Raw genomic sequence first — 15,372 nt, forward strand, 5'->3', positions numbered from 1 at the left:
CATTGCTCTTATTTTTGAAAAATACATTCATGAAAAACAAGATAACAAAAATCATAAAAAAATATAGCCATGGCTGCTATAAATGTTTGAAATGCATAGGACAGATGTTTAATGACGCAGCAACATATAATTGAAAGGCAATTAATAATCTGTCATTACGTCACTGCATTATGATATTAAGGCTCCAATACGGTGCAGCACAAAGCACTTATGTGCATCCCGAGCGGAGAATGATGTGCTTGAAGCCACATGAAGTTACAGCGCAGTGAGTCCGTATTGAAAAGTTCAAAGCACAAAGGAAATACATATTTATGAACAGTGTATTATACATTATCTATCTATGCAATAGTTTATTGAGCCTTTTCTTTTAAAGGTTTTAAATTTCAGTTACTGTGTGCGTGAAGAACAATTATAGTGCTCTGACTCTAGTGTTGTGATCTAACCGACAGCGTCCGACACCCGGTAGAAAGTAACACGGTTAAGTTACAGCAATAAAGTCCAGCAAGAAAAAGTTTCTTCATTCGAAAATATAGACCTTTAGACCTTTATCTTAAAGATCCAGTATAATAGGATTAACATTCAATCATCTTGAAGATCGTTTCATCATTGACTGTAACCGAATGTGACGTGCTGTTTGAATGCTGAATGGAGAATGACTGACAGGCGCAGAGAGGGAAAAGTTTGTGTTCTTGAATTTAATGACTTAAATATTAATTTCTATATCACATAATAGCTTCAGAACACTAATAATACAGTACACAAAAACTTTATGGTACTTTAGAAAGTTTTTGTGAATTTGTGCCTAACATAGAATAGTATATATGCACAATATAGAATTTGAATCAGTCTCGTCAAAGATGGCAGTGTCAGAGCCGATACCGATCCTGAGTATCTAATCGGCGCACTTCTTTTCAACAGTCAAAATGAAATTGAAATTGAAATTGCTTGAAACTCAACAGATACATCACATTTATTAGCCAGTAGACATGTGCAAAGTTTCAGAAACGGGCATAGTGCAAGGACTAAATAGCGCCACCTTTTGACAAAAGTGGGGTTGTTAGTTTTATCTACAGTTACAAAAATCGGTATATACATTGTACTCCTCAAGCCGGACAACTTTCTAATACATAGTCATTAGCTCGGACCAAGAGGAAGTCAGATATTTTGGTTTGAATATGGTGAGCCTCTCTCTGAGCCTACGTCCCTGTATGGCAAGCCCTTTTAACATTTAAAAGCTAAGTTTGCCATTGTAGATATCAACAACGTCTTTCTGTCTATTCGTAATTACATTTTGGATAGTTTGTATTATCATTTAAGACATCTGTAACATAATTGTGACTAGTCGAAATGACAGAGTATGGCAAGCCGTTTTAACATTTAATCATAAAAGGGCCAAAGCCTTCGGCACCGCTACCCGGGTGCCTTTAGGTAACTAAAGGAACCGGGGTTGCGGTGCCACCGGCTTGGGCCCGCCATCGCTGCTCGCAGCTATATTTAGGGCCCAAGCCCTGAAAGGGCGAAGGCCCTATTGTTTTCCTTGCGATTATTAGGGCCCAAGCCCTGAAAGGGCGAAGGCCCTATTGTTTTCCTTGCGATTATTTTTCTTTAGTATTATTATTATTTTACTACCTTTTGGGCACTTTTGGGGCCCTTAACGTGCTCGAAAACTCTTGAAACTTTGCACACGGGTCAGAACCCGCGGCCATCAGAGCCGGCCTGAAGATGGTACCCGGGCGTGGCAGGGCGGCTCGTCAGCGCCCCCTGGAACGGGGTCCGAACACTTGGTCCATAACTCAAACACGCTTGTATGTAATAATATGAAACTCGGTACACATGTTGATCTCATCGTTTGATCTATACCTCACACTCTTACTTTTAACCCCAGCCCAACAGGAAGTCGGCTATTGAGGTTTGTTTGTAAAACGCTCGCAATGGAATGTCAAATACTCCTCCTAGAGCTTTGATCCAAATTCGACGAAACTCGGTCAGCGTGAAGTCAAGACATTGAGGATGAAAGTTTGCGAGGGGATTTTTTATATCTCGAACGGTTTGTCCGTGGCGAGGAAACGAAATCATGGCGAGAAACGTGAAACAGGAAGTGTGTTATAACTTCAGCATACATTAACTGGTCTTGATGAAACTTCAGCAGTGTGTTCGCTGTAAGAGGACGATCACATGGATGTGACTATTGTGAGTCAAAGTTATAGCGCCACCAACTGGCAGCAGGAAGTGTGTCACTTTCAAAATGCTTTGATATCACCCTTTTATTTTTACCCGATTTGCTTCAAACTTCATATGTATAATGTAAACATACGGCAGATGTAGACCTGTGAATGGATTCTTGATATCTTTGAAACTGTTGCCGTGGCGACGCATCAAACTTTACCCTTCTTTTAGGATGCTTTTAGGATGCTTTTGAGACCCTTAGCATGCTTCAAAATGCATGAAACTCGACAGACACATCACATTTATTAGCCAGTAGACATGTGCAAAGTTTCAGAAACGGGCGTGGTGAGGGCTCAGTAGCGCCACCTTTTGACAAAAGTGGGGTTGTTAGTTTTAACTAGAGTTACAAAAATTGGTATGTATATTGTACTCCTCGAGCCGGACAACTTTCTAATTTACACTTATTAGCAAGGACCCACAGAAACTCAGATATTTTTGTTTGAATATGGTCACTCTGAGCCTACATGTCTCTGTGTCTCTGTGTCTTTGGCTGGCTGGCTGGCTGGCTGTCTGTGTGTGTGTGAGTGTGCAGGGGGAGGGGGCTTAACCATTTCACTGCTGTGTGTATGACCTGCATAAAGAAAATACATTTCTCAAGCCTGGTATTTTTTAAATAAGTTTTTATTTTTATTTTTTATAAGTAAAGACATATAACTAGTTTAATTGTAGTGCATTGACAATAGTTTTATATAATTAGTTTATTAATCAGATTAACTTGGTCAATAAACTTGGTCTGAAAATTTGGTCCATAAATCAAACACACTTGCATGTAATAATATGAAACTTGGTACACATATAGATCTCAACGTTTCATATATAGCCTACTTCACACTCTTACTTTTTACCCCAGCCCAACAGGAAGACGGCTATTTAGGGTTGTGTTTAAAACACATGCAATGGAATTTAAAGTATTGCTCCTAGAGCACTGAACCAAATTCGACAAAACTCAATCAACGTTAAGTCAAGACATTAAGGATGAAAAGGTGCCAAGGGATTTTTTATATCTCGAACGGTTTGGCCGTGGCGAGGAAACGAAATTATGGCGAGAAACATGAAACAGGATGTGTGTTATAACTTCAGCATACATTAACTGATCTTGATGAAAGTTCAGCAGTGTTTTCGCTGTAAGAGACCGATCACATGGATGTGACTATTGTGAGTCAAAATTATAGCGCCACCAACTGGCAGCAGGAAGTGTGTCACTTTCAAAATGCTTTGAAACCACTCTCTTATTTTTAACCAATTTGCTTCAAACTTCATCTGTATAATGTAAATACACGGCAGATGTAGACCTGTGAATGAATTTTTGATATCTTTGATACTGTTGCCGTGGCAACGAATCAAACTTTAACATTCTTTTTTGATGCTTTTGGGACTCTTAGCATGCTTGAAATTGCTTGAAACTCAACAGATACATCACATTTATTAGCCAGTAGACATGTGCAACTATGGCAAAAGATTAAAGTAATGTCAAAAAAGTAAACACTAAAAGCCTCATATCTTCTAAAAATGTAATTATACATCATTTGTTTCTAAATTAAATTATACAAATATTATAACTTCCCCAATTTTTCCTTTTTTTCATTTAAGAATTATGTTTACGTTCAAAAATAGCCAGAATTGTTGTAAAATTCATAAAAAAATAATAATCTGAGTCATACGTAGTGCTATACTGCCCTCTTGTGTTCAATATCAGGTAGGCCTATTGTGTATATTCCCACCGGTTAATCAACGTGTGACTCCGCTGGGACTTGGAAGCTTTTAAATCGCTTACTTAAAACTGAAAGTCGAAATACGGATGTCCGCACAAGACATTAATGATGTGGAGTAGAGCGAGCATTTTAAATAAATTCCTATTATGTAGGATTGAACTAAACAGAAAGAATGTTCACTCTGTTCTGCTGGTTCCTCGCTGGTGGATCATATGATTACTTTGTCATAATCTATGACAAAAATGCTATTATAAACCATATTAATAATAGATAATACACATTGCTCTTATTTTTGAAAAATACATTCATGAAAAACAAGATAACAAAAATCATAAAAAAATATAGCCATGGCTGCTATAAATGTTTGAAATGCATAGGACAGATGTTTAATGACGCAGCAACATATAATTGAAAGGCAATTAATAATCTGTCATTACGTCACTGCATTATGATATTACGGCTCCAATACGGTGCAGCACAAAGCACTTATGTGCATCCCGAGCGGAGAATGATGTGCTTGAAGCCACATGAAGTTACAGCGCAGTGAGTCCGTATTGAAAAGTTCAAAGCACAAAGGAAATACATATTTATGAACAGTGTATTATACATTATCTATCTATGCAATAGTTTATTGAGCCTTTTCTTTTAAAGGTTTTAAATTTCAGTTACTGTGTGCGTGAAGAACAATTATAGTGCTCTGACTCTAGTGTTGTGATCTAACCGACAGCGTCCGACACCCGGTAGAAAGTAACACGGTTAAGTTACAGCAATAAAGTCCAGCAAGAAAAAGTTTCTTCATTCGAAAATATAGATCTTTAGACCTTTATCTTAAAGATCCAGTATAATAGGATTAACATTGAATCATCTTGAAGATCGTTTCATCATTGACTGTAACCGAATGCGACGTGCTGTTTGAATGCTGAATGGAGAATGACTGACAGGCGCAGAGAGGGAAAAGTTTACGTGTTCTTGAATTTAATGACTTAAATATTAATTTCTATATCACATAATAGCTTCAGAACACTTATAATACAGTACACAAAAACTTTATGGTACTTTAGAAAGTTTTTGTGCCTTTGTGCCTTACATAGAATAGTATATGCACAAAATAGAATTTGAATCAGCCTCGTCAAAGATGGCAGTGTCAGAGCCGATAACGATCCTGATTATCTAATCGGCGCACTTCTTTTCAACAGTCAAATTGAAATTGAAATTGCTTGAAACTCAACAGATACATCACATTTATTAGCCAGTAGACATGTGCAAAGTTTCAGAAACGGGCATGGTGCAAGGACTAAATAGCGCCACCTTTTGACAAAAGTGGGGTTGTTAGTTTTATCTACAGTTACAAAAATCGGTATATACATTGTACTCCTCAAGCCGGACAACTTTCTAATACATAGTCATTAGCTCGGACCAAGAGGAAGAGAGATTTTTTTGTTTGAATATGGTGAGCCTCTCTCTGAGCCTACGTCCCTGTATGGCAAGCCCTTTCAACATTTAAAAGCTAAGTTTGCCTATCCGGAATTAACATTGTAGATATCAACAACATCTTTCTGTCTATTCGTAATTACATTTTGGATAGTTTGTATTATCATTTAAGATATCTGTAACATAATTGTGACTAGTCAAAATGACTATGATGAGATGAGTATGGCAAGCCGTTTTAACAATTAATCATAAAAGGGCCAAAGCCTTCGGCACCGCCACCCGGGTGCCTTTAGGTAACTAAAGGAACCGGGGTTGCGGTGCCACCGGCTTGGGCCCGCCATCGCTGCTCGCAGCTATATTTATTATTATTATTATTATTTATACGACTATTTGGGCACTTTTGGGGCCCTTAACATGCTCAAAAACTCTTGAAACTTTGCACACGGGTCAGAATCCGCGCCCATCAGGGCCGGGCTGAAGATGGTACCCGGGCGTGGCAGGGGGGCTAGACAGCGCCCCCTGGAACGGGGTCCGAAAACTTGGTCCATAAATCAAACACGCTTGCATGTAATATGAAACTCGGTGCACATATAGATCTCATCGTTCATATATACCTCAAACTATTACTTTTTACCCCAGCCCAACAGGAAGTCGGTTATTTAGGGTTGTTCATAAAACACTCGCAATGGAATTTGAAGTACTCCTCCTAGAGAATTCAAACACACGGCACGAAACTCGGTCAGCATGAAGTCAAGGCATTGAGGATGAAAGTTTGCGAGGGGATTTTTGATATCTCGAACGGTTTGGCCGTGGCGAGGAAACGAAATTATGGCGAGAATCGTGAAACAGGAAGTGTGTCAGAACTTCAGCATACATTAACTGATCTTAATGAAACTTCAGCAGTTTGTTTGCTGTAAGAGGACGATCACATGGATGTGAATATTGTGAGTCAAAGTTATAGCGCCACCAACTGGCAGCAGGAAGTGTGTCACTTTCAAAATGCTTTGAAATCACCCTCTTATTTTTACCCGATTTGCTTCAAACTTAATCTGTATAATGTAAATACATAGCAGATGAAGACCTGTGAATGGATTCTTGATATCTTTGATACTGTTGCCGTGGCAACGCATCAAACTTTAAAATTCTTTTTTTGATGATTTTGAGACTCTTAGCGGCTTTTGGGGCCCTTAACGGGTTTGAAAACTCTTGAAACTTTGCACACAGGTCAGATCCCACAGCCATCAGAGCCGGGCTGAAGATGGTACCTGGGTGTGGCAGGGGGGCTAGACAGCGCCCCCTGGAACGGGGTCCGAACACTTGGTCCATAAATCAAACACGCTTGAATGTAATAATATGAAACTCGGTACACATGTTGATCTCATCGTTTCATCTATACCTCACACTCTTACTTTTTACCCCAGCCCAACAGGAAGTCGGCTATTGAGGTTTGTTTGTAAAACGCTCGCAATGGAATGTGCAATACTCCTCCTAGAGAATTCAAACACACGGCAGGAAACTCGGTCAGCATGAAGTCAAGGCATTGAGGATGAAAGTTTGCGAGGGGATTTTTGATATCTCGAACGGTTTGGCCGTGGCGAGGAAACGAAATTATGGCGAGAAACGTGAAACAGGAAGTGTGTTATAACTTCAGCATACATTAACTGATCTTGATGCAACTTCAGCAGTGTGTTCGCTGTAAGAGGACGATCACATGGATGTGACTATTGTGAGTCAAAGTTATAGCGCCACCAACTGGCAGCAGGAAGTGTGTCACTTTCAAAATGCTTTGAAATCACCCTTTTATTTTTACCCGATTTGCTTCAAACTTAATCTGTATAATGTAAATATACGGCAGATGTAGACCTGTGAATGGATTCTTGATATCTTTTAAACTGTTGCCGTGGCAACGCATCAAACTTTACCATTCTTTTAGGATGCTTTTGAGACCCTTAGCATGCTTCAAATCGCATGAAACTCGACAGACACATCACATTTATTAGCCAGTAGACATGTGCAAAGTTTCAGAAACGGGCGTGGTGAGGGCTCAGTAGCACCACCTTTTGACAAAAGTGGGGTTGTTAATTTCAACTAGAGTTACAAAAATCGGTATGTATATTGTACTCCTCTAGCCGGACAACTTTCTAATTGACACTCATTAGCTAGGACCCACAGAAAGTCAGATATTTTTGTTTGAATGTAGAGAAAATCTTAGAATTTTGCCAGTCTCTCAGTGTCTCTCTGTGTGAGTGAGAGGAGGGGCGCCTGTCAGGTTAATTTTAACCCTTTATTTGCTGTGTGCGACTTCTCTGGCATTTTCGGGGGCCTTAACATCCTCTAAAACTCTTGAAACTTTGCACACGGGTCAGAACCCATGGCCATCAGGGCCGGGCTGAAGCTGGTCATCGGGCGTGGCAGGGCGGCTCGACAGCGCCCCCTGGAATGGGATTCGAACATTTGTCCAAAAATCAAACACACTTGCGTGAATTAATATGAAACTCCGTACAATTATAGATCACATCAGGCCAAACAACTTTCGTGCTCTAAGTTTTACGACAATTAAAATGGAAGTTGAGAATTATGGGTTGTTTGAATAGTTGTCCTAGGAGAAATACATCAAATTACAACGCATGTGTTTACCAATCACAACCAAACTCGGTGTGCAAGAAGTCAAGACATTGAGGATAAAAGTTTGTGAGGGGATTTTTGATATCTCAAACGGTTTGGCCGTGGCGAGGAAACGAAATTATGGCGAGAAACGTGAAACAGGAAGTGTGTTATAACTTCAGCATACATTAACATATCTTGATGAAACTTCATCAGTGTGTTCGCTGTAAGAGGACGATCACATGGATGTGACTATTTCGAGTCAAAGTTATAGCGCCACCAACTGGCAGCAGGAAGTGTGTCACTTTCAAAATGCTTTGAAATCAACCTCTTATTTTTACCCGATTTGCTTCAAACTTCATCTGTATAATGTAAATACATGGCAGATGAAGACCTGTGAATGGATTCTTGATATCTTTGATACTGTTGCCGTGGCAACGCATCAAACTTTAAAATTCTTTTTTTTGATGATTTTGAGACTCTTAATGGCTTTTGAGGCCCTTAACGGGTTTGAAAACTCTTGAAACTTTGCACACAGGTCATATCCTACAGCCATCAGGCCCGGGCTGAAGATGGTACCTAGGCGTGGCAGGGGGGCTAGACAGCGCCCCCTGGAACGGGGTCCGAAAACTTGGTCCATAAATCAAACATGCTTGCATGTAATAATATGAATGAAAAACTTCATCTGTATAATGTAAACAGATGAAAAACTTCATCTGTATAATGATGAAAAACAGATGAAAAACTTCATCTGTATAATGTAAACATATGGTAGATGTAGACCTGTGAATGGATTCTTGATATCTTTTAAACTGTTGCCGTGGCAAAGCTTCAAACTTTGAAATTATTTTAGGATGCTTTTGAGACTCTTAGCATGCTTGAAATTGCATGAAACTCAACAGACACATCACATTTATTAGCCAGTAGACATGTGCAAAGTTTCAGAAACGGGCATGGTGCAGGGACTAAATAGCGCCACCTTTTGACAAAAGTGGGGTTGTTATTTTTATCTACAGTTACAAAAATCATTATATACATTGTACTCCTCAAGCCAGACAACTTTCTAATTCATAGTCATTAGCTCAGACCAAGAAGAAGTCAGATATTTTGGTTTGAATATGGTGAGACTCTCTCTGAGCCTACGTCCGTGTATGGCAGGCCCTTTTAACATTTAAAAGCTAAGTTTGCCTATCCGGAAATTAACATTGTAGATATCAACAATGTCTTTCTGTCTAGTCGTAATTACATTTTGGATAGTTTGTATTATCATTTAAGATATCTGTAACATAATTGTGACTAGTCAAAATGACAGACTATGGCAAGCCGTTTTAATATTTAATCATGAAAGGGCCAAAGCCTTCGGCACCGCCACCCCGGTGCCTTTAGGTAACTAAAGGAGCCGGGGTTGCGGTGCCACCGGCTTGGGCCCGCCATCGCTGCTCGCAGCTATATTTATTATTATTATTTATACAACTATTCGGGCTTTTTTGGGGCCCTTAACATGCTCGAAAACTCTTGAAACTTTGCACACGGGTCAGAACCTGCGGCCATCAGGGCCGGGCTGAAGATGGTACCCGGGCATGGCAGGGGGGCTAGACAGCGCCCCCTGGAACGGGGTCCGAAAACTTGGTCCATAACTCAAACACGCTTGTATTTAATAATATGAAACTCGGTACACATGTTGATCTCATCGTTCATATATACCTCATACTATTACTTTTTACCCCAGCCCAACAGGAAGTCGGTTATTTAGGGTTGTTCATTAAACACTCGCAATGGAATTTGAAGTACTCCTCCTAGAGAATTCAAACACACGGCACGAAACTCGGTCAGCATGAAGTCAAGGCATTGAGGATGAAAGTTTGCGAGGGGATTTTTGATATCTCGAATGGTTTGGCTGTGGCGAGGAAATGAAATTATGGCGAGAAACGTGAAACAGGAAGTGTGTCATAACTTCAGCATACATTAACTGATCTTGATGAAACTTCAGCAGTGTGTTCGCTGTAAGAGGACGATCACATGGATGTGACTATTGTGAGTCAAAGTTATAGCGCCACCAACTGGTAGCAGGAAGTGTGTCACTTTCAAAATGCTTTGAACTCACCCATTTATTTTGACCCAATTTGCCTCAAACTTCATCTGTATAATGTAAATACATAGCAGATGAAGACCTGTGAATGGATTCTTGATATCTTTGAAACTGTTGCCGTGGCAACGCATCAAACTTTACCATTCTTTTAGGATGCTTTTAAAGGTGCAATGTGTAAGAATTCTGTGGATCTATTGACAGAAATGCAATATAAAATCCATAACTATGTGTTTAGTAGTGTATAAAGACCTTACTTAATGAACCGTAAAGTTTGTATTACCTTAGAATGAGTCTTTTAAATCTACATAGGGGTGGGAATCCCCTTCTATGAAGGCAGCCATGTTGTGACGTCATATTTCTACTGTAGCCGACAGCGGACAAACATCGTTACAGAGCGCGTTTCGTATATAACCGGAATCAGAAGCAGCAGAAAAAGACGCTGCAGAATTTCCGGAATAACGATGGACCACACTTACTGTTCAGGTAAAGATCCGATATCGCCGGGTAAATCTACTTCAAAGAAGAGAAAGCATGATGAAGCTAGAAAAATAAGGCAGAATCGTAGACAAAAATCGCGGGTCAACATCGGTGTGGCCTTTCCTAGATGGAAGGATCTTATGAGGGAAAATGGCTTTCATAGCGACGCCGAGGTTGCCTGTTTTCTGCTAGACAGGTAAGATATTCAAACTTTAACGATCAAAATTAAAACTGTTGTTTGATAATGTGAGCATAGTCATTGACACCGTGTTTCAGACAGTATAGTAAAATATGTAACGTTAGTTAGTTTGTTTCATGTAACTTTGTGCTTCTCCCTAAAGTTAGCTGTATTAGCTATGTGTTTGCTATGTGAGAAGAAATTTGCTGGTTACGTTCGTGAGACAATTAAGTTAGCTGATCAGTATAATTATTCTACATATTAAGGACCTTGATCCTTACCTGATTATGGATTTGTAAACATTATCTAGGATGTGTTTTTATAATGTACTGTTGTATAGAAACAATCATAATGTTACACACAATTGGCTTACGTTTGCTATGTTGTCTGTCGGTGATCATACTTGCACCAGACGTCATATTTTTGGGGATGTTCAGTTTATAAGGCCCGATGAGCAAACCATAAAAAGATGCTACACATTGTGAATTACAATACAGTAATGTATTACAGTCGTATACGACAGTGTCAAGTAGCACTTCATTTATTGATGCTGCTGTTGTTTCTCCAGGTATGAGACAGGTCCTACAACATCAACTCCCTTGAAGACAAAACCTTTTCAAGTCCCAGCTACAGCATTGTCAAGTATAGGTGCTTCCAGTGGAACAGACAGGTGAAATATGCATTATGTCCTATCGATTTTTTTCCTATTATCTTTAATTATAAAAGAGATCATTATGATTATTGTGTAATTTGAATTTATATTTGGTCTATATCTAGTGTTGAATGTGCATATGTGGGATATACACAACTTTCTTTGTTAATTCTTTACAGAGATGAGCATCTTGATGTCATTGTTGAAGCCACTGAAATTCAGGGCCTTGAACAAAGGTCAACCATTTTTGGTGGTGTTGCAAGACTGCCGACACACGTGAGAAATTTCTTGTAAGCACACTTTATTTTAATTATCATTGAGTATTCTCATTAATTGCTATATTAAAGACATCTTACAATTGCGTTTTTATGTTTTGAAGGCATTATGGGTAGGCATCCTTCACCATGTCTGCAACATTCACACATGGACTATGGGAAGCTGTCAACACGGTCACCTTGAATCAGAGCAAATACGGGAAAAGGCGTGGATCCAGAGAGACTCACAGTCCCACAAAGCTTTAGTGGATATAGTCCTAAATAAGAGGTGGCAGAAAGATGTCCACAAATATCTGAAATTCAGGTAGTGTGGCTATATTTTTTTTTTTTGAACAATGTATTTTATTAATGTTTGTGTTTTACTGTTCATTTACACAGAACTATACATTTGTTTGTTCTATTAGATCGACTGCAGACCTAGAGTCATTCAATAACCACATCCTGATGTATGCTAGCAAGCGCTATGCATTCAGCCCTCCAGTTTATGAGGCAAGAATTCTGCTTGCTGCTTTGGACTACAATTACCACCTGAACCGACCAACACTGAAAACATTGGATGGGAAAGAAATGTATGTTTTACAATAATATTAAAGTCATATTGAAAGTACAATATTTGAAAAAATAATTTAAGCAATGGATTGTCTTTACACTCTTGGTTGTCTATTGATCTACTAACAATTTGATGGTTTATGGTTATAATTTGTGTATTTTCAGTTTCAAAAAACTGTATAAGAAGAACGCTAGAAGATACAGTGTATATGCCATGAAAACAGAAAAAACATACAGATACATTTCCGAGCTGCAAGGAAGGATTGTAAATAACAGAATCACAAGCGGAGTGGGGATGCCTAGAAGGAGGAGCCTTCGACCAGATGACCCAAGACAGCTTGGTTTGGTGCCCCCTGTACCTGCACCAGCCACATCTGAATTGTTGCAGAGACAAGTCAGAAGAGGTCTAGGTAAGTAATAAAATATTTGACTACTATGTTGTACCCTATTACGTGTCAATGAATGATATTTGGTTTAAAATATAGTCTGTAATTGTGTGATTGCACTGTATTCAACAGGACCATTACTCCAACCAGCATCCGATATGGAAGGATCCCCATAGGAGATCACCTTGCATGTGTCCTTGTCAGCAGGATCACGAAGGAAATAATTTCAATTCAACGTCAAAATCATTGATTTAAACTAGTTTCATTTTATCGAGTTAAAAACAGTGTTAACAGCGCATATTATTCTCAGTGGTAGCTCAAATTAAAGTGTTCAATTTTGATCAATAATGAGAATTAAGGCTACAGATGTATAATGTTTTGAAAATATGTAAAAATAAAATTGATTTTGATAATTTGAAGGCAAATTTTGAAATTGTCATACTTTTAAAAAAAACATGTTCAAATGTATATAATGGAAAATAAAACACCATGCTTTTCTATTTCTTAACTTTTATTTTTTCAATAACATAGAACTACAGATGAACAACTATAACAATATATATAACTGTAAAACATAAATTAAAATGACATAAAAATGGGAACAATAGTAATAAATATATATAGAAAAATAATAAATCAAACGGTAAATATGTACATTGGTTTGATGCCTTGATGATGCTGAGGCAGATTTGGGAGTACTTGTGGAAACTGTATGAACATGCCAGAGGGCCTGGAAGGAAATTCATAGTCCAGGAATAAAACCAGTGTAGTGTCCTTGAGGATCAGGGAACTTGTCCCTGATCCTCCGTACACAACAGCTGGGAATGACAAGTCGGTTTCCCTGGCCTAAAGCTCCATGTTGCCAATAGATAAAGTGTCTATAGGCTCCATAACGGTACTCTCGGTTGTCATCCCCAGGCTCCCTGATGTTGCCTAATGCCGTAATGTCCTCCCGGTACTGTCTGTGAATGCGAATAAAGCCTTCTTCAAGGCAGTACTGGGAGAAGTGAGGCATTAGGCTCACACAGTTAGCTTGATCCTGGCCACAGCATTTCCTCTCCTGGTCCGTAGGCATTTCCCGACAGTTACCACAAGTACACCAAGGTACTTCTGGGACTCCAGCAGAAGGTGGAGCACCGTGTCTGCGCTGATGCATTATCAAGGCATCAAAGACCAGGCCTGGCTGTCTCTCAAGCAGAAGGGTGGAGAGCTCTCGGTGTTCTTCTAGGGTCATCTCCTGTAGAAGTCTCTGAAGAAAAGGGACACAGGGAAAAATAATCAATATGCAATATTCTCAATTTATATACTCTGGTTACTGTCTCAATAATGTTGTTTTTAATATAGTATCCACTCAAAATTAACTATTATATTTTAGAATTTGTTTATTGTATTATATTTTCTGGTTACCTACTTTATATAGTGATTTCTTTTTCTTAGTATCTTGACATGCAAGCTTAGCAAATTTGACCCAGAATATCCTATAGGTTATCAATACACAATTTCTGATTCTGATAAATGATGTACATATTTTAAATATTACATATGTTGAGAATATGGTACCATATGGGGTTTAAAGTCTGGCCAGTATTAGCTAAACTTGTGTAATATTGCTTCATATAATCATTGTTGCTCAGTAAATGACAGGTTAAACTATGAAATCATTAAACTATTAACTAACGTTACAGTAACAGGGGTACATGTGCACAGAGCTACTATGTAAATAACGTTATCATTGTGTGCTTGGATTTTATAAAGTGCAGACAGGTCAGAATATAATAACGTTACAATAACTTTATAAATACAAACCTCAGTAACAGCTCTCCGGTTCCTTTGGAGGGCTAACACTCTTTCTTCATCCTCTGAGCCATCGATCCGGCGGGTAGGTCCTCCTCTGCCTCTCCCTTCCCTGACTGCACCTACAACACCTCTGCCTCTCCGTCCTCTTCCTCTTCCTCTCCCTCTCCCTCTCCCTCTCCCTCTCCCTCTTCCAGTTACCTCTGGTGCGTATTCAGGTTGTTCCTGACTCTGAAAACGTGTATAAACAATGCTGTCCGAGTGATGCCTCGGAAATCATAACGTTAACTATTTCCCCTTACGTAGCTGATTTGATGCTCTTACCCTTAGCTCTTACCTTGTTCTAACTAAATAGCATAGAAACTATGGTAAAGTCTGTGAATTAAAACACCAACACAATGATGATCAAATAACAATCGCAAAAACATGTTGATTTACTGTAAAATAAAGAAAATAGAATTTAATAAATATAACCCTAACCTCATTGCTTGTCTTGCTACTCTCTGCAGACTCAGACGACGACATAGTTTATTCTCTTTGACTTTATCCTACGTTGGCCACCGTAGCTTCAAAATAGAGTTTGCAATTGGAGGGAGAGGCCGCGAGTGACTTGCCGTTTGCAATTCGCAAGTCTCACCACTAGATGCCGCTAAAAATCACACATTGCTCCTTTAAGACCCTTAGCATGCTTCAAATTGCATGAAACTCGACAGACACATCACATTTATTAGCCAGTAGACATGTGCAAAGTTTCAGAAACGGGCGTGGTGAGGGCTCAGTAGCGCCACCTTTTGACAAAAGTGGGGTTGTTAGTTTTATCTATAGTTAAAAAAATCGGTATGTATATTGTACTCCTCGAGCCGGACAACTTTCTAATTGACACTCATTAGCTAGGACCCACAGAAAATCAGATATTTTTGTTTGAATGTAGAGAAAATCTCAGAATTTTGCCAGTCTCTCAGTGTCTCTCTGTGTGAGTGAGAGGAGGGGCGCCTGTCA

At 39.1% G+C, this 15,372-nt stretch overlaps 2 protein-coding genes across 2 annotated transcripts; one reads left to right on the forward strand and one right to left on the reverse strand.

Annotated features, from left to right (window-relative positions):
• The first annotated feature begins 10,365 nt into the window (after window positions 1-10,365).
• LOC120462361 (uncharacterized) lies at window positions 10,366-12,998 on the forward strand. The gene is made up of 7 exons (XM_089125763.1): window positions 10,366-10,735; window positions 11,286-11,387; window positions 11,549-11,645; window positions 11,749-11,948; window positions 12,049-12,213; window positions 12,359-12,603; window positions 12,712-12,998. Exons 1-7 carry the CDS (start codon window positions 10,524-10,526, stop codon window positions 12,753-12,755), a joined length of 1,065 nt encoding a protein of 354 aa, XP_088981889.1. The 5' UTR covers window positions 10,366-10,523; the 3' UTR covers window positions 12,756-12,998.
• Window positions 11,749-15,043, reverse strand: LOC120470610 (P2X purinoceptor 7). Its single transcript, XM_089125764.1, has 3 exons — window positions 14,854-15,043; window positions 14,386-14,748; window positions 11,749-13,828 (listed from the first exon to the last, which is right to left on the reverse strand). The coding sequence occupies exon 3, from the start codon at window positions 13,811-13,813 to the stop codon at window positions 13,322-13,324; it is 492 nt and encodes a 163-aa protein (XP_088981890.1). The 5' UTR covers window positions 13,814-13,828; window positions 14,386-14,748; window positions 14,854-15,043; the 3' UTR covers window positions 11,749-13,321.
• Between the last annotated feature and the right edge of the window lie 329 nt (window positions 15,044-15,372).

The sequence above is a fragment of the Pimephales promelas genome, chromosome 22, assembly GCF_988280905.1.
Source record: "Pimephales promelas chromosome 22, fPimPro1.hap1.1, whole genome shotgun sequence".
NCBI lineage: Eukaryota > Metazoa > Chordata > Actinopteri > Cypriniformes > Leuciscidae > Pimephales > Pimephales promelas.

Excerpts from the sequence above, each read along its gene's own strand:
- LOC120462361 (XM_089125763.1), top strand. The coding sequence starts at position 10,524 with ATGGACCACACTTACTGTTCAGGTAAAGATCCGATATCGCCGGGTAAA. Across the intron at positions 11,949-12,048 it reads CACAAATATCTGAAATTCAG|ATCGACTGCAGACCTAGAGT; the intron begins GTAGTGTGGCTA and ends TTGTTCTATTAG. Across the intron at positions 12,604-12,711 it reads ACAAGTCAGAAGAGGTCTAG|GACCATTACTCCAACCAGCA; the intron begins GTAAGTAATAAA and ends TGTATTCAACAG.
- LOC120470610 (XM_089125764.1), bottom strand. The coding sequence starts at position 13,813 with ATGACCCTAGAAGAACACCGAGAGCTCTCCACCCTTCTGCTTGAGAGA.